Raw genomic sequence first — 19,361 nt, 5'->3', positions numbered from 1 at the left:
GGGTGCCGTGGAGCAGGGGGTAGGGTTCATTGGGGAGGCTTGGGCCCACGGAGAGGGTGGGAGGCTCAGGCATGGCGGGCTGCAGGTCCCCAGCCCTGCCCTGTGGGAAGGCAGCCAAGGCCTGGCGAGAAATTGAGCACAGCAGCTGCTGGCCCAGGTGCTAAGCCCCTCACTGCCCGGGGCCGGTGGGGCCGGTTGGCTGCTCCGAGCGCGGGGTCTGCCAAGCCCACGCCCACCCGGAACTCACGCTGGCCCGCAAGCACCGCGCACAGCCCTGGTTCCCGCCCACGCCTCTCCTTCCACACCTCCCCGCAAGCTGAGGGAGCCGGCTCCGGCCTTGACCAGCCCAGAAAGGGGCTCCCACAGTGCAGCGGTGGGCTGAAGGGCTCCTCAAGTGCCGCCAAAGTGGGAGCCCAGGCAGAGGAGGCGCCCAGAGCGAGCAAGGGCTGTAAGGACTGCCAGCACGCTGTCACCTCTCAATGCCACAGCCTGAAAACACTCTGTAAAAGCCTACTAGCTCAGAAAGTCCTCCTCTCAGCTCCATGGCACTAGTTCCACAGAATTAACTATTATTATTATTATTATTATTTTTTTTTTTGGTGTTTTTTTGCTAAACTATCATCTCTGCTCCACTTAATCTTCTTCATAATCTGCTGCAGTTTGCTGCTTGTCAGTTGAGGACATGGTTTACATTTCAAAAGACATAATTTAAGCTTCTTTCCTTAATAAAAGTACTTTTTAAAAAATGTTCACGCATTTATTTCTTTTGAAATAAATCTGAACTTTAAGAAAATTTGCGGCTGGGTAGCCAGGCGTGGTGGCTCACGCCTGTAATCCCAGCACTTTGGGAGGCCGAGGCAGGCGGATCATGGGTCAGGAGATTGAGACCATCCTGGCTAACACGGTGAAACCCCGTCTCTACTAAAAATACAAAAAATTAGCCGGGCATGGTGGCGGGCACCTGTAGTCCCAGCTACTCGGGAGGCTGAGGCAGGAGAATGGCGCGAACCGGGAGGCAGAGCTTGCTGTGAGCAGAGATCGTGCCACTGCACTCCAGCCTGGGCAACAGAGCGAGAGTCTGTCTCAAAAAAAAAAAAAAAGAAAGAAAGAAAGAAAATTTGCGGCTGGGCACAGTGGCTCACACTATAATCCCAACACTTTGGTATTACAGAAAAAAATAAAAATAAAAAAAACCCAGGATGCAATAAAGAAGCCAGTCAAAAGCTGTCAAAACCAAGATGGTGACCAAAGCAACCTCTGGCTATCCTCACTGCTCCTAATATGTTAATTATAATACATTAGCATACTAAAGTAAACTCCCATTAGTGCCATGACTGTTTATAAATGCCATGGCTACATCCAGAAGTTACCCTACATGCTCTAAAAGGGGGACAAACCCTCAGTTCCAGGAACTCCTCACCCCTTTCCTGGAAAATTCATGAATAATCCATCCCTTGCTTAGCATATAATCCAGAAATAACCATAAGTATAGCCAGTCAAGCAGCCCACACTGCTACTCTGCCTATGGGGTAGTCACCCTTTTATTCCTTTACTTTTTAATAAACTTGCTTTCACTTTACTCTGTCAGCTCACTCTTGAATTCTTTCCTGTGCAAAGCAAAGAACCTACCTGGCCTTCTGGGCTAAGCCCCAGCTTTGTGGTTCACCCTGTGACAGAGTGATAAGACACATAGATCAATGGAACAGAACAGAGAATCCCAAAAGAAACTCACATATGTATGCTCAAATGATTTTTTACAAAGTTGCAACAGCAAACTCAATGCAGGATGGATAGTGTTTTCAACAAATGGTGCTGGATTAATTGGAGAACGATAAGCAATAACAAGATAATGTCAGCCTAAACCAAACCATTTATATAAACATCAACTCTAAATGGAGTAGATTTAAATGTAAAGCATAAAATTATAAAGAATTTTAGAAGAAAACAGAAAAAAACCTGCAGGACATAGGACTAGGTAAAGAATTTTTAGGTATGATACCAAAAGTATAATCCATAAAAGTTAAACTCAATAAATTGTATTTCATGAATATTAAAAACTTTGTTCTCTTAAAGTTTTTAATTTATCAAAAACTTATATATTTTCTTCTCCCCATGTGTATGTTATTTCCTTCTTCCCTGTAAGATGAGAGATCCAGTATATGAGAGACCCAGTTTCTCTGCATCCTTGCCAGCATTTAGTATTATGAACATTTTTTCTATTTTAAACATTCAAATAGGTATATAATGACATTTCATTTGTGGTTTAAATTTTTATTCTGTAATAGATCATGGCATTTGACATCTTTTATATCCCTTATGTCCCTATAAGAATAAGGAAACAACAGATACAGATGGGGAGAAAATATGCAGTAGAAAAACAAATAATCCAGTTAGAAAATGGGCAAATGATAAGAAGATATAAAAGGACATTTCACTAAAGAGAGATGGCCAGTAACACACTAAAAGATGTCAAATACCATTAGCTATTACTGAATAAAAAATTAAACCACAATGAAATGTCATTATATATCTATTTGAATGGCTAAAATAGAAAAAAATACTTATAACCATGTGATTTGTGCCTGTAATCCCAGCTATTCCAGAGGCTGAGGCACGAGAATCACTTGAACCCAGGAGGTGGAGGTTGCAGTGAGCTGAGATCATGCCACCGCACTCCACCCTGGGTGACAGAGTAAGATGCTGTCTTAAAAAAAAAAAAAAAAAAAAAACTAAAAAAATTTTGACTCTTAAGTAGAAGTCTTTTTTAATATTCTGGATAACAAAAGGGGGAAGACACATAAAGTACATTTCCTGCATAAGGAGGTACAATGGTTGTCTCAAGGAAATATATTTGTGCAAATTATATTGAGTTATGACCTCAACCAACTTTTTTTTTTCATGGCATGGCCACTTTTACTTAAAAGAGTGACTGGCAAAATATTTATATGTGGGTATTTGGAGGGAGAAAATCAGCATGTCACTTCAAGGTAACAACCATTTTTTGTCAAAGATAAAATTTGAGGTTTTAAGCAAAAATCAGAGTTTTGTAAGCTTCCTGGCTTCCCAATTTTTAAAGACTTGATGAGATCCATGGTGATATTAATATAATTGCTACAGTATAAAAAGTGAGTAAATATTTGATAGATCTCCATAACTCAGTGCACCATCTTTTGGACTGACCATCACATAATGCTATGCAATCATGTGCAGGTAGAAGGTCCATTCAAATACAGGATAGATCTATGGATTTTCCTGTTAAGTGTACAAAAAGTTTGATGTGGTTCGGATTACAACTAACTTTTAAGAATTTACTATTTGTTCAGGAGGCTGAGGCAGGAGAATTGCTTGAACCTGGGAGGTGGAGGTTGAGGCGGAGGTTGCAATGAGCTGAGATTGTGCCATTGCACTCCAGCCTGGGCAACAAGAGCGAAACTACATCTCAAAAAAAAAAAAAAAAAGTTACTATTTGTTGTTTTTGTTTTGATGCAGTATGTAAGAATACCCAGCCAACTTTTTTTTTTTTTTTTTTTTTTTGAAACTGAGTTTTGCTCTGTCACCCAGGCTGGAGTGTAGTGGCACAATCATGGCTCACTGCAATCTCAACCTCAACCTCCCTGGGCTCAAGAGAACCTGCCACTTCAGCCGCTGTGGGTAGCGGGGACTACAGGCACATGCCACCACACTCATTTAATTTTTGTATTTTTTTTTTGTAGAGACAGGGTTTTATCACATTGCCCAGACTGGTCTCCTGAGCTCAAGCCATCCGCTCGCCTCGGCCTCCCAAAGTGCTGAGATTACAGGTATGAGCCACCTTACTGGAACTCAGTTATCTTTTTTAAAAGGCTATTAAAATATTCCTCCCTTTTCCAACAACATTATCTGTATGAGACTAGATTATCTTCATATCCTTTAAGCAAAATAACCCACAATAGGTTGAATGCTGATGCATATATGAACAATATGAACAATCTAGCTGTCTTCCATTAACCTAGATATTTGAGAGATCTGCTGAATATTTTTGCAAGTTATTTTCCATTACAAATGTTAATGATAATGTAATGAGCTTATTATTTTAAATGTTAATGTTTTCACTTTGTCAATTCTTTTTTTTTTTTTTTTTTTTTTTCTTAAGAGACAGGGTCTCATTGTGTTGCCCAGGCTGGTCTTGAACCCCTGGCCTCAAGGGATACTCTTACCTTGCCTCCTAAAGTGCTGAGATTACAGCCATTAGCCACTGGGCCTGGTCCACTTTATCAGTTTCCTATGTGATAAACGTGATAAATACAGTCATGCATTGCTTGATGACAGGAGTATGTTCTGAGAAATGTACCATTAGGTGATTTCCTCATTGCGTGAACATCACAGAGTATATTTACACAAACCTAGATGATATAAGCCTACTACATACCTGGGTTATATGGTGTGGCCTATTGCTCCTAGGCTACAGAACTGTATGGCATGTTACTATACTGAATACTGTAAGGAACTATAACAGTTTATCTAAACATATCTAAACATAGAAAACATATCTAAACATAGAGAAGGTACAGTGAAAATACAGTATTATAATCTTAAGGGACCACCATTGTATATGTGGCCCATCAACGACCAAAATGTCGTTATGTGGCGCATGACTATATTCACAAAAACAAAACTGCTTTTGGGTTCTCAATAATTTCTAAGGGTAAAGGGCTCCTGAGGCAAGAAGTTTGAAAAGTGTGAGTCTAAGTAAACCTAAAATTACTTCATAAACACAGAAAATGCTGTTGTGATATATCAATTCTATCTGGAAACAGAAACAGTTGGTATAGAGTAGTATTCTCAACCATTACTCATAAAATTTTCAAAAAGCTCAGAAAAACTATTTTACACCCTTTGATACTACCAAATAACCTAGATAATCATATGTAAGCTAGTCAAGTGATTTGCTAATGTTGCAAAATAATTTTTTTCCTAGAGACAATAGTTTCATTCTAATTATTAAAGAACCAAACATGTTAAAAAATGGGTGGGTTAAGTAAATTTCTCATCATACATCCTAGGTATACATTCGACTGAGAAGTATGATCATCAGCTGATTGTTTATTATTCTTTTTCTTTTTTGTTTTTTTTTGTTTTTTTTTTTTGAGGAGTCTTGCTCTTGTTGCCCAGGCTGGAGTACAACGGCGCAATTATTTTAAGATATGTTTTATTTAGAATTCCTCATGTGTGGGGTATTTGTACTTCTTGGAAACAAAAACAATGTCTCAGATCTTCCCACAAAAGTTGAGGCTAGCAAGCCAGGTATGACGCACACCTGCAGTCTCAGCTACTCATGAGGCTGAAGATCCCTTGAGACAAGGAGTTTAGGTTCAAGGGATCGAGGCCTTGAGGCCAAAGCAGGAGGATCACTTGAACTCAGGAGTTTGAGACCCACCTGGGCAACATGGCGAAATCCTCTCTCTACAAAAAATACAAACAGTTGAGGCCAGCAAATAAAGACTAGTAACCCTTTAGACTCTATATCCTTAAGGGGGAAAAAAAATCCAGACTGTCTTGACAGGATTTTAGACTAAAGTAGGACCTGACAGATATAAATACAATAGGTTGACTTGTACTGGATACACAGTAACAATAAACGTAACATGCTCTGTTCCAAGCTCTTTGTAATATTAACTAATTCAATCCTCACAAACCATAGAGGTAAAAAGGGCTAAGAAATGTGTCCAAACTACACAAGTAGCAACCAGCAGAATCATCAAAAACGGGTTGTCTGGTCCAAGAAAGTAGGCTCAGTTGTTTTAAATGCTTGGTCTTCTGGCAAAGATCTACCCAACACCCTTCTGTATCTGCTGCAACCGCTTTTGTTTCTATTGGTGGCTTCAGATCCTATCCCAGAAAATATTGTCCTTAAATACTCATTAAAATCTCCTATTTCCCATGATTTGAGGGAGCCTAACAAAAAAATAAAATAGAAAAATAAAATTCTGTACCTACAAAAATGCCTTGAAAAGAAACATCCAGGCCGAGGTAGGGCACGGTGGCTCACGCCTGTAATCTCAGTACTTTGGGAGTCTGAGGTGGGCGGATCACCTGAGGTCAGGAGTTTGAGACCAGCCTGGCCAAGATGGCGAAACCCCGTATCTACTAAAATATAAAAATTAGCTGGGTGTGGTGGCGCATGCCTGTAATCCCAGCTACTCGGGAGGCTGAGGCAGGAGAATCGCTTGAACCTGGGAGGGGTTGAAGTGAGCCGAAGTCAGGCCGCCGCACTCCAGCCTGGGTGACAGGGCGAGACTCCATCCCCCCAAAAGATAAAAGAGCATCCAGGCCCTGCGCGGTGGCGCACACCTGTAATCCCAGCACTGTGGAAGGCTGAGGTGGGCGGATCACTTAGGGCCAGGAGTTTGAGACCAGCCTGGACAACGTGGTGAAACTCATCTCTACTAAAAGTATAAAAATTAGCTGAGCATGGAGGCGCACGCCTGTAATCCTAGCTACTCAGGAGGCCGAGGCAGGAGAATTGTTTGAACCCGGGAGATGGAGGTTGCAGTAAGCAGAGATTGCACCACTGCACTCTAGCCTGGGTAAGAGTGAGACACTGTCTCAAAAAAAAAGATAGAACATCCCATACACAGCTCATGGAAAGTCAGGTAAGAGCCGCAGAAGGCCATTTGGCTAGACTCTTCACTTCCTTCCTCAGTTATGAGGGGAAGACCAGCCTGTTCTGTTTTTACCTACATTTGGCATCCCCAGGTACCAGCATACATAAAAGAATCACTTGTAATACATTTAACACAACTTTTACAAATACTAAAATGTAACTTTAGAAGACTAAGCTTTTCTGTTCTGGACAAAGGACAAGTCACTGCTGCTGTAAATGCAAGAAAAAAACAGAAAAATCTCAATGTTATAAAAGCCAAATATAAAATAATATTTACTGTGTGCTTCCACTTAACACAAACCCATTTATGGTATTAGAAGTTATGTAGTGATAATACTTAGTTGTGACCGGAAATAGAAACAAAAAGACTTAGGAGATTCTAGCAATTTTTTTTCTTGACTTGAGCATGGATTACTTCAGGTTATCGTTCACTTTGTGCACTTTCAGTATCATGTGCCATTATTGCCCACTTAGACTAATACGAAATCTCCCTCACATCATATTTTCTTCCTCTCCATATCCTCCACCAAATGGCTGTGACTCATCTGCTTACCAGTCTTCCATATTTATTCCCCTGCCTTGCTTGTCTTAAATTCTGCAGGATGTCTTTCACTATTACAATCTTAAGAATTCCTGTTTTTTGGCCGGGCATGGTGGCTCACACCTGTAATCCCAGCACTTTGGGAGGCTGAGGTCAGGAGTTCAAGACCAGCCTGACCAACATAGTGAAACCCTGTCTCTACCAAATACAAAAAATTAGCTGGGCACGGTGGCGTGGGCCTGTAATCCCAGTTAAGACAGGAGAATCGCTTGAACCTGGGAGGCGGAGGTTGCAGTGAGCCTAGATCATGCCATTGCACTCCAGCCTGGGCAACGAGAGAACTCCGTCTCAAAAAAAAAAAAAAAAAAAATTCCTGTTTTTTGTTGAGACAGGGTCTTGCTCTGTCATCCAGGCTGGAGTGCAGTGGCACAGTAACGGCTCACTGAAGCCTCAACCTCCCCAGCTCAAGCCATCCTCCCACCTCAGCCTTCTGAGTAGTTGGGACTACAGGTGCACACCACCACACCCGGCCAATTTTTTGATTACTTGCAGAGATGGGGATATATGTTGCCCAGGCTGGGAGAATTCGTTATATAGGACATCATACAATACAGTTTAAATTGTTTGTTTGTCAGTAAAGTACATAATGGAATACACCCATTTTACTCATATTGGGAGAAGAATGCAGTGTATGTCATCTTTCTCAATCCCAGGACTGGACCACTGCTATTGAAGCAGGGAGACAGGCTGTGACACCCGTTTTCCTGAGATTCCTGTATCCCCCTTTAACTCACCTCCCTTCCCCATCTTTTTTCAAAACTGTACTGCACAGATAATTATGTTACACACTAAGTGATATCATGGAATGAGTGCTTTACTTATATGTCTGAGTTTTATAGTATCTGTATTTACATGTTTTCTGGGTCACACCTTTTCTACATAGTATGCTAAAAAGTCACGCTTCTACAAGGGGTTTGAGTAGCAGCTGTAAGGGGTTTCTGTAGAAGTTATGATGTATTGAAGATCATAATTAATACTTACCAAGCAACCCATACAAGGTATATGACATTGTATTTGGCAACATAGTCTTATAACCCTGGTATCTTACTTAAAAGTACTATCTCCATATAAAAGTGTTTATTAAGCAAATAAGCTTTCTGCCTAGCTGCTAACAGGGCTTGAAAATCTTGCTCCGCAGACACTTCATAAAATTACTTTATAAGGTGATTAACATTTGAAATGGATACAAATAAATAGGTTTATAAAGTTAAATCTGACATATAGCACCAGCATGTGGTAGCTTTTTCTTATCCACTTTTAAGTGCAAAATAATGGGTTATCTCCTACATGTCTTTCAGTGTGAATTATGAGAGTTAAATGTTTGCCTCCAGACAAATTTTAATTAGACACACAAGTAGGAGAAAACCACTTTTAATTGAAAAATAAAGCAATACATCTCAAATAAGACTCTGTTTTAACAACAAAACTGTAATTTGTTGAAATAGCTTTCCTAAGTGGTATTGTGAAATTTAGGTATTGGAGTATCAATACAATTCCCTCCTTTAATTCTGACTCAGCTATAAGTAATATTAAAAATAAAAACTTTTCCCCATAAATTTAATGTCCATAAATCTGTAAAGTCTATCCCTATTCCCAATTCACTGACAAAAAGAGGGGAAATTTTAAACAATCATTTTCATACTGAGAAATTCTCAGATAAAAGCAAATAAAGTATTTTCCTTATGAAAAAGCTGATATGTGAGACACACAAGACTATCAATGGTATTTAACTCATTCACAAAACTTTAAAACACAATTCCATCAAGATGACCTCTACTACAATTTTCCTTTAAAGAAGTTCCCAAATCCCAGAATGGTTTAACTTGACATATTGGATGTATTAAACTTTGAAAGAAACTATGAAAGTTATTGCTTTAAACTGGAAAACACTATGGTCAAAAGTCTCTTAAAAAGGAGCTGTTTTTTAAATTACACCCATGTAACTGAGAGAAAATGCTCAAGCACACACATAGTAAACACCACTCTTTAAAATGACAGAACAAAGGCGTATGTTCATTAAGATGTATGGCTTTTCTTGTGGTTGTTATTACAATCCATAAATAAAGTCTTTACTGTTTGACTGAAAAAGGTTTTTACAAAACTCCACTTCCAAAATTAACATTTTTATTAAATCAAGTTAAAAAAAATGTTCAGTGTAGAAAAGTCAACAAGGGTTTTAACAAAACCAAAATATACCTTTTTATACAATATATGTATATATTAGCAGCAAACTACTTCTGAGATTCTCTTTTATGTTCTTCTAGTTATTTTAAAGAAAGCATAAACAAACAATGTATATTAGTATGGAATGTCAGCAAATCCACTCTTAGTCCTTTATTCTGTGATTTGGGCCTTCTACAAAATACTTTGTGATTCTCACTAATGAATATTAAGAACATACCCAATTTTAACTAAAAAGTAGTGAAACAGTGGTTGGTAGAATCTTTCTCACTATATCACGGTCACACATTATATTTGAGAATAACAAATGAGCACCATATAAACAGGTAATAGTGTGTGTGTAAACTCAATTTTTAAGGTGTAATAGCAGCCAACTAGATAACTTAGCACTGTGACTATCACTTTTTAAAAATTTGGTGATATACAAAATTTTAAACAAATCAGATAAACACTTCAACCCCCTATTGCTTGTCCATTTAAAAAATCCTTAATAGAAATTCTATATATAACCTGACAAACTGCATACACACATATGTGTATATATACACACAAAAGTATATGTATATATACATCTTTAGCTTTGAATAAATTTCTAAACTGAGATGAAGCCAAACCTCTCATTTATATCTTCTAGAATACAATATCACCAACTGAAAGTTTCTAATAAGAGTTTCAACTTAATCAGAAATACTGGCTACTGAAAATTCTGAGGCCAAAGAGCTGTTATTCAGCTTAGTATATTCTAGGCTTACAAATCAGTCAAAGACTGAAATTATCAAATGCCCATGAAAGAAAGAAATTTTTCTCTTTGTATGTCCTTCTAATAACAAAAAGAAAAGAAAATATCTTTACAACAAGCTTTCACTTTTTAAAGAATTAAAATTATTACAGAAATCTCACTAGTCTTCAAAAATAGTAAATGTTATATAAATACAATTTTCTTATAGTTGAATTTTTCAGCTAGAACCTGCATTTAAAAAATTTCCTTTGGATTATTCCATTTAGCACTTCAAGTTTCTATTCTGCAACTCTAATAATAACTGGCTCAGATTTGTTAGGTTATATCAATCACATCGTTCAAAATTTGCTACTGTGTGTTAAATGTGTACAATAATAAAGTAAATGGGAGGAATGCATCAAATTTCAAAAGCAACATAATAATGAAAAATTCAAAAATAATATTACAAAAAGATAAAGTACAACAGGGATTCTCTTTCACCGTTACATTAGTGAAACATCTTTTTTACACCTTTAAAGCTAATGTCATAACTTTCATTTTTTAACTTATCAAGATGATGAAGTTTTTAGAAGCCCTACCTTTATTTCCAATCAAAAACTAAAATGACTGAATTACTTTTATTAATATACACATCAAGTTACTGAAACGGTGACTTCATGTAGTTTCCCCCTTAAAGATGGCACTTGCAGGTACAAAGATGCAGAGATGTCTACAGCCTTCAGATGTTTACTTGAAAAGATTCTTCAACAGCAGTTTGATATTGGGTTTCTTCATCTAGCTGAAGATTCTAAAAACAATAACATTCATGTCAACAGGAAAAACATACTCAACTACTCTAATACTTTGCCCAAAACATTAGACATCTTGATACACAGTACACACACTCAGGACAGTTATGTAAAACATATATAACAGTATCTTTTAAGATACAAGATTTGAATACCTGAACTTTAATAAGACATTAAGTTCAGTTGTAACTGTTCAAGAATAACAAACAAACAGAGAGGATCATCACAGAACAAAATTTGAGTGTTATAATGCCTTTATAAGTCATTCATAAAAAATGTGGTTAACTGGAAAGCTGGGTAAGCATGCGCCTGTAGTTGCAACTATTCAGGAGGCTGAGGCAGAAGATAGTTTGAGCCTATGAGTTTGAGGTCAGCCTGGGCAACACAGGGAGACTGTCACTTTAAAAAATAAAAATAAAAAATGAAAAATAAAACTGAAGTTAATCATAACACACAATCATAAATGTGTCATCTCTAGAAAATAATGCCAAATATCTGACAGTAAACTGATTTTAAGAAAACAAGCATTTATTGAATTATGAGTTGAGTAAGAAATTTTTTTGGGGGGCAGTTTGGCTCTGTCACTCAGGCTGGAGTGCAGTGGCACAATCTTGGCTCACTGCAACCTCCACCTCCTGGGCTCAAGCAATTCTTGTACCTCAGCCTGCCAAGTAGCTGGGATTACAGATACGTACCACCACACCCAGCTAATTTTTGTATCTTTAGTAGAGACAGGGTTTTGCCATGTTGGCCAGGCTACTCGAACTGCTGACCTCAGGTGATCCACCCACCTCGGCCTCCCACAGTACTGGGATGACAGGCATGAGCCATCATGCCCAGATGAGTAATAAATTCTTAACCATAACATGAAGCCTACAGCTTATTCAATCATTATAAAACTACTCCTTAATTTTAAAAATTATATTTGCTACCAATTTTATGCCCTATGCGTTTCGCTTTAAAATCAAGGCCTCTATTTGACAATCTGAAATAATTAGATCACCTACTTTTCTTTTCTTTTTTGAGACAGAGTCTCGCACTGTCACCCAGGCTGGAGTGCAGTGGCGTGATCTTCACGCACTGCAAGCTCTGCCTCCCAGGTTCATCCCATTCTCCTGCCTCAGCCTCCCAAGTAGCTGGGACTATAGGCACCTGCCAACACACCCGGCTAACTTTTTGTATTTTTAGTAAAGACGGGGTTTCACCTTGTTAGCCAGGATGGTCTCAATCTCCTGACCTTGTGATCCACCCACCTCGGCCTCCCAAAGTGCTGGGATTACAGGTGTGAGCCACCAAGCCCTGCCTAGATTACCTACTTTTCTATGGCAAGATAAAACAACTTGACAATTAGATCAAAAGTGGTTCACAAATTTTTGTATTTCCAAATACATTACATAGCAATCTTTCTTACAATGAGAATTTAATAATAATCTAGAATTACTTTATAAATTGCTAAAGCAATAAAGCGCACCTAAATTTTACATATATTTGAATTTTTACTTTGAAATTGGCTAAATAATGCAAATTCTACAAAATTTAAAAACCATTTAAACAAGAATGATGTAATTTCAACACTGGAAGGCAGACAAAAATGTATATTTTGTTCATGTCACTCTGCTTACCTAAACTGGAAAACAAATAGCCATTCTTTGTCAGGACTAATCTTAAATAAAGTTTTGATTAAACTGAAGTTGAATAAAATGCAATTTAATAATTAATAAAACAGGTTTTCACCTAATTAAAAAAGTATATCACACATTTAGAAGTACAAATTAACCCATTTTGCTTTATGAATTCATTTTTACATTATATAACTTCTCTTACACTCTTAGTCTCTTTGTAACCTGGCTTTGCCTGATAACTAAGCTCCCTCGTTTTTAAAAACATTGTGTCTTACATGCTAGATTTGAGAAATCTAAGATTTCTAGCATAATACAAGCAACTTATACTACATGAGAAAGACATCCTCCATATGTTGTACCAATTTTACTTCTCTTGTAGGTACAATTTTCCCTTAAATCTTGACAGAGTTTTCATGTAAATCATCATTTTGTTAATCTGGGTGCTTGCTGTTACTCTATTAATTCTCTCTCTAGTACAGGAGGTGGAGAGTAAACTCAATTTTTACCTTACCATTTCTACAAGCTAAAGTTCACCAGTATTATTAAAAACCTAAGAACTTGCTCTAAATCCATCCAGTAAGATACAACAGCTTGCCACAAAATTTAAGTCGATTAAAAAAAAGTTATTTTAACTTTAATATTTAAACAGTACTTTCTTAATCTTGAAGAATTCACTTACCACAAATTCTCCATAATCAAATTGATGTCTCTGATTTAGATGACTAACGAAATTTCTGGTAATCTGGCTAGGATCTCCCCAAGGAAGAGACACACAAATAGGACATGTCTATAAGAAACAGATTGTTTTAAACAAAAAATAATAAAAATAACGAAATATTATACAATTGACAGTATTAAAATAACACAGGGATATGTTAACCAAAAATATCTATGTGAGAAGCATTTTTAAAGGCCAAGTTCCATGACTAGATCATTTCCCAATCAATTACCTTAGATAAATGACATTAATTTAACACAGTAAGAGAGATCTTAGACATTCTATTCCTTAAATCTCTTATTACACAAATGTTTCAACAGAAAAACCACATCTAGCTTTTAATAATACCAACTGTAATGACAGTTATCACTAACTGGCTGCCTGCAACATATCCAATATATTATCTCATTTGATCCATACAATAACCATATAATTATTATTAGTTTTATTTCATTTGTAAGTAAAATAAAAATGAAGTAAACTGGAAAATTTACTTTAAATTGTATCCTTAGTTTTTCTTTTCTTTTCTTAAAACTAGAGACACAGTCTCACTGTTGTCCAGGCTGGGTCTCAAATTCCTGAGCTCAAGCAATCCTCCCGCCTTGGCCTCCCAAAGTGCTGGGAGTAAAGGCATGTGCCACCACACCCAGCCATATCCTTACGTTTAAATGAACTACATCTTAAAAACTGAATGGATAAATAACTGAAATAACACACAAAAAACCTTCAGTAATTAAACTCTAGCCAAAGTTTATGATATATCGAATATTATGCAGAAATGAATAAAAATTTGGTAATCCAATATAAAACTAAGTAAAATCTTAAATATGAGCGAGATTTCCTGGAACATCTTTGGCACTGTATTTGTCTATTTAAGCATAACTGAACCCATTCTAATAAGCAAAGTAGGTAGTACACCTTCTTAGGTGGTATGTGAGAGCTTAAGGTCATCCTCAATGGTTATTGAAGCATATTCTTTTTATTTTATTTTTAAATAGACAGGGTCTCACTATGTTGCCCAGGCTAGTCTCGAACTCCTGGGCTCAAGCAATCCTCCCCTCTCGGCCTCCCAAAGTGCTAAATTACAGGCATGAGCCACCGTGCCCGGTCCTGAAGCATATTCTTTCACAACTTTTCCTAGCATACTCACTAAAACAGCTTAGAAATATCTACAGTTCTTATTGATAACATTTTCCTTCCTATTCTCCTTTCTGAAGACAATTATTTATATATCAAAATGTTCAGCTGAAAGGGAAATCTCTCTCCCAGCTCAGTTTCTCCTGTTCCATTCACAGCTGAAATAACTTACCTATGAAACACTTCTAGGATCATTATATGTTGGAATCCTGAATTCTGCTCTATCTCCCTCATTATCAAAAAGCTCTCACCATTTTCTTACATACCCTCAAAATGTCAAAAAATACGTAGGCATCAAATACAAAGTCTAAGTCTTTTCCTTCCTTGCTTTATGCATTCACATACTATATGCTGCAAGAAAACAATAAAAATACCTACTGACTTTATTCTTACTTACAGGTATTTTCACCTACAGCAATCTACCTGACTAGATCTACTTGTCTGCCATCTACAGAGCAAGTAACTGAGGCCTCAATAGACAGGTTGTGCTACTGCGCAGGAATGAGTTCCCGGTTCATCTTTCATTACTTCACTCTTCTCCAGACTGTGCTATATTACCTCACACTATGCATCTCCCTTTTTATAATGAGAGTTACTGCAATTTTAAATATCTCATTTTGCTTCACAGTCATCAATCCTTTGTTGACAAAAATCTACCTTACTGATAATGCCCCAACCAAATATAAATCAACTACTTTCCCTTGCATACATGAAGTGAAATAAATAGAACAGCATGTTTTATTCTAAGCAGAAGACTGTCTCAAACATATGTACTTACCACAGGAACTATCTGAAATAGGTGATTACTGTTACAGTGATCCAGTAAACGCTGTCTGGTAAAATTTGATTCTTGACACAGGGGACACTTAAAAGTAGGATGACCAGAAGAACTATAAAACAATTTTAAGTGAAACATACTTAATTCAGAATAACACAAAAATAACGCTCTCCTATTTTTTGAGGAATCACTATACATTTTTTTAAAAAGTTATAATTATTAGACTATTCAAAGATTCTCTCGTTTTGAACATACATATTCAGGAAATGATGCATTACAGAGGTTCCCAATCTCAGTTTACAGTACTCTTAGTATCCTCAATAAATTTTTTCATGGCACCTCTAGGCCAAAACAAAAACAAAAACAAAAACCTAGCTGACTCCATATATTATGTAGTTAGGTCCAAACTTAATTGTAGTTGTTTTCTGATGCCAATAGCTGTCACTGTATGTCCCTTGAAAATTTTTAATATTCTGTAGTATTCCACATTTTGCAAACCTTTTATCTAGGAACTTAAAACTTCTAAAAGACTTCCATCAATATCGTATCTCTAATAAATACCAGGCCCTAGGAATCCAACATCCAAAATTCAAAGGAAAAGAAAAAACAAAAGCACTGATCATGAGAATGAAATACTCGAAAACATTCTGAGGATCAAGCATCACTGAGTTTTAATACTTCTGAATTTCAGGAAGGGACAGTTCAACACAGACAACTTTACCTGAATTGTGTGTGGAAGAAACCTGACCACAGTGAAAGAGAATAACTAAACTCTTCTAACCTAATGTGATTCTTAAAAGCAGTAACTGCATTTTCTATTTCTAAACTGCTAACTTCAAACACTATGCCTAATGATGTAACTGATTTTTTTTTTTTTAAGTTTAATTTATGGCCAGGCGCAGTGGCTCATGCCTGTAATCCCAGCACTTTGGGAGGCCAAGGCAGGTGGATTATCTGAGGTCAGGAGTTCGAGACCAGCCTGGCCAACATGGTGAAACCCTGTTTCTACTAAAAATACAAAAATTAGCCGGGCGTGGTGGCAGGCACCTGTAATACCAGATACTTGGGAGGCTGAGGCAGGAGAATCACTTGAACCTGAGAGGCGCAGGTTGCAGTGAGCCAAGATTGCACCACTGCACTCCAGCCTGGGAAAACAAAGTGAGACTCCGTCTCAAAAAAAAAAAAAAAGTTTAATTTAAAAAGCTATTTGATAAGTGATAAATATAATATTACTTGCTAAAGTGGCAGGATTTTTCAAAAGCTTACCTTGTATTCTCTTGGTAAGTTTCTGTGTTATCAGATGTGGATGTTTCACTCCTATTGCTTAAGAAGCACAGGGGAAAAAGTTAATACCTCAAAGTAATGAAAACACACTAAAGGTTCATTATCTTGAACCATTAATGAAGAAGACTAGTCTGAATTTGTTTTAAAAGTCTGAACTTCAATACACCTTTTTCCTATTAGGTCCTTGAAAAAACAAAATTTGAACTTCAAATGGTTCTGAACTATGAAATAATTACAATATTAATTACTTTTAAATAAATTGACTGCTTACTAGATTCTTATTTATGTTCTTTAAAATTAACTTATGCACAAGTTACAAAAGTATAGAGAATTTTGCAGAATTACCTTAAATCCCATTCCTCTACCTTTACCTAGACTAGTAAGGTTTTAAATGCTACGGTAGACTCAAGAATTTGTGAACTTTTTTACTTCAAACTAGGATATGGTATAAGGTTATGCCCTCCAAAGTGGAGTAATTTAAGAAAATATGTAAATGTTCATTATGTTTGTATTTTATTTCCAGAAAGGAAAGAAACCAGGCTTCACTAATATTTAATATACAGAACAACTTAACATCTCCACTTTTACCATATGCCAGAGAGTCATGTGTCACATGGAATATCAGAGGAATCCTGAGGGAAGAGTAAGTATTCCATACAGGGACTGTCACCTGTGTGCTACAGAATTTGATCAATGTGGTCAATTTTATTTATTTAGTTATTTAGTTATTTAGTTTCTGAGATGGAGTCTCAATCTGTCGCCCAGGCTGGAGTGCAGTGGTGCAATCTTGGCTCACTGCAACCTCTGCCTCCTGGGTTCGAGCAATTTTTCTGCCTCAGCCTCCCAAGTAGCTGGGATTACAGGCGTGAGCCACCATGACCGGCTAATTTTTGTATTTTTAGTAGAGATGGGGTTTCGCCATGTTGGCCAGGCTGGTCTTGAACTCCTGAGCTCAGGTGATCCGCCCACCTCAGCCTCCTAAACTGCTGGGATTACAGGTGTGAGCCACCGCGCCTGGCCCAATGTGCTCAATTTTATAAAAGCAACGTCTTTCAATAGTAGAAATCTTAACACAGTAATAAGATAAGTAGTGGCTAAGAAAAATTGTACAATACAGGTTGGTTCTATATCTCAATGCGAGTTTAAAAAGTTGAACTTAAATGGTTATTCATTTTTCCTTTATAAAAAGACAAGGAGTACTATATCATCTACTTAGCAGCTGATCTTTCTTTTCTGTTTACTTTCATAATAAATGTGTATACAACAATGTGTACACAGTGAAAAGGCACCATTCCAATGACACTCAGTTCACTTCTGTGAAGATAACAATGTTATCTCTCCACACATAGCCCAAGCGAGCAAGCAGACTTCACTGTTAAAATACATAACCCAGGCCGGGCACAGTGGCTCACACCTGTAATCCCAGCACTTTGGGAGGCTGAGGCGGGCGAATCACAAGGTCAGGAGTTCAAGATCAGCCTAGCCAACATGGTGAAACCCCGTCTCTACTAAAAATACAAAAATTAGCCGGGTGTGGTGACGGGCGCCTGTAATCCCAACTACTCGGGAGGCTGAGGCATGAGAATCACTTGAAACCGGAAGGCGGAGGTTGCAGTGAGCTAAGATCATGCCACTGCACTCCAGCCTGGGCAACAAGAGCGAAACTCAGTCTGAAAAAAAAGGACATAACCTAAATAGAAGACTATTAAACTACTATTTGTACCTTTCTGGAACTAAAAACCTGCTCTTTAAAATAAAGTCAAATTATGGAGAGTGCACTTATTAAGGGAGTGTTACATGATTTTGTTACCAAAAACAGCATGTGTCACCAATTAAAGAAAAACAACTCATATCTATACATTTAAAATTGGTAGATGTTTCTAACCAGCTTAAAAAATCTTCCAAATTAATATAATCACTGGGTTTTGAATGTGCCCTTTAAAAATACTGTTAACAACTTCTAATAGGTTTATAGAACTATAATATCATTGGGGAGGATGAAAATTTCAGCAACAGTCCTTTTTATATTTAGAAAATAGGATTAAAACTTTTTTTTTTTTTTTGAGATGGAGTTTCGCTCTTATTGCCCCGGCTGGAATGCAGTGGCGTGACTGCGGCTCACCACAACCTCCGCCTCCCAGGTTCAAGCGATTCTCCTGCCTCAGCCTCCTGAGAAGCTAGGATTACCGGCATGTACCACCACACCCGGCTCGTTTTGTATTTTTAGTAGAGATGGAGTTTCTCCATGTTGGTCAGGCTGGTCTCAAACTCCCAACCTCAGGTGATCTGCCCGCCTTGGCCTCCCAAAGTGCTGGGATTATAAGCGTGAGCCACCACACCTGGCCAGGATTGAAAAAATTTTTATTTTATCCTATGGCATACATCTTCCATTTGGATCTGCTTTTTTTTTTTTTTTTTTTGAGACAGTCTCGCTCTTGTCTCCCAGGCTGGAGTGCAGCGGCGCGATCGCGGCTAATTGCAAACTCCTCCTCCTGGGTTCAAGTGATTCTCGTGCCTCAGCCTCCCGAGTAGCTGGGTCTATCGGCCATGCCACCATGCCTGGCTAATTTTTGTATTTTTAGTAGAGACAGGGTTTCACCATGTTGGCCCAGCTGGTCCTGACCTCAAGTGATCCACCCACCATGGCCTCCCAAAGTACAGGGACTACAGACATGAGCCACCGCACCCAGCCAGTACTATGCAGTTTTAAATAAACACAAACACTGGGGGTACATACTCAATTCTTTCACTGATAGGGTAATGCAATCACAAAACTTCTGATTTAAAGCATTTAATATCAAAGTTAATGCCCTTTTCAAACACGTTCTCCCTTCTGTCTACCATTATAACTCTCAATTTTCCATTATTAC

The 19,361-nt window shown here is 37.7% G+C and overlaps 1 protein-coding gene across 3 annotated transcripts in view; it reads right to left on the bottom strand.

The window, feature by feature from the left end:
- Positions 1 to 8,599: 8,599 nt before the first annotated feature.
- Positions 8,600 to 19,361, bottom strand: part of RNF138 (ring finger protein 138) — a 39,979-nt gene continuing 29,217 nt past the window's right edge. For 2 of the 3 annotated variants that reach the window (XM_034943467.3, XM_034943470.3), the window contains 4 exons: positions 16,474 to 16,530; positions 15,208 to 15,319; positions 13,254 to 13,361; positions 8,600 to 10,951 (listed from right to left, as the gene is read on the bottom strand). In XM_034943467.3, coding sequence (XP_034799358.1) covers positions 10,883 to 10,951; positions 13,254 to 13,361; positions 15,208 to 15,319; positions 16,474 to 16,530 — 346 coding nt within the window. In that variant the 3' untranslated portion in view covers positions 8,600 to 10,882. The remainder of the gene's footprint in view (positions 10,952 to 13,253; positions 13,362 to 15,207; positions 15,320 to 16,473; positions 16,531 to 19,361) is intronic. The other variant, XM_034943468.3, reaches the window with a different exon arrangement.

Source organism: Pan paniscus, chromosome 17 (assembly GCF_029289425.2).
Source record: "Pan paniscus chromosome 17, NHGRI_mPanPan1-v2.0_pri, whole genome shotgun sequence".
Lineage (NCBI taxonomy): Eukaryota > Metazoa > Chordata > Mammalia > Primates > Hominidae > Pan > Pan paniscus.
Note: the sequence above shows the minus strand (reverse complement) of the source record. Positions and strands in the feature narration are given on the sequence as shown.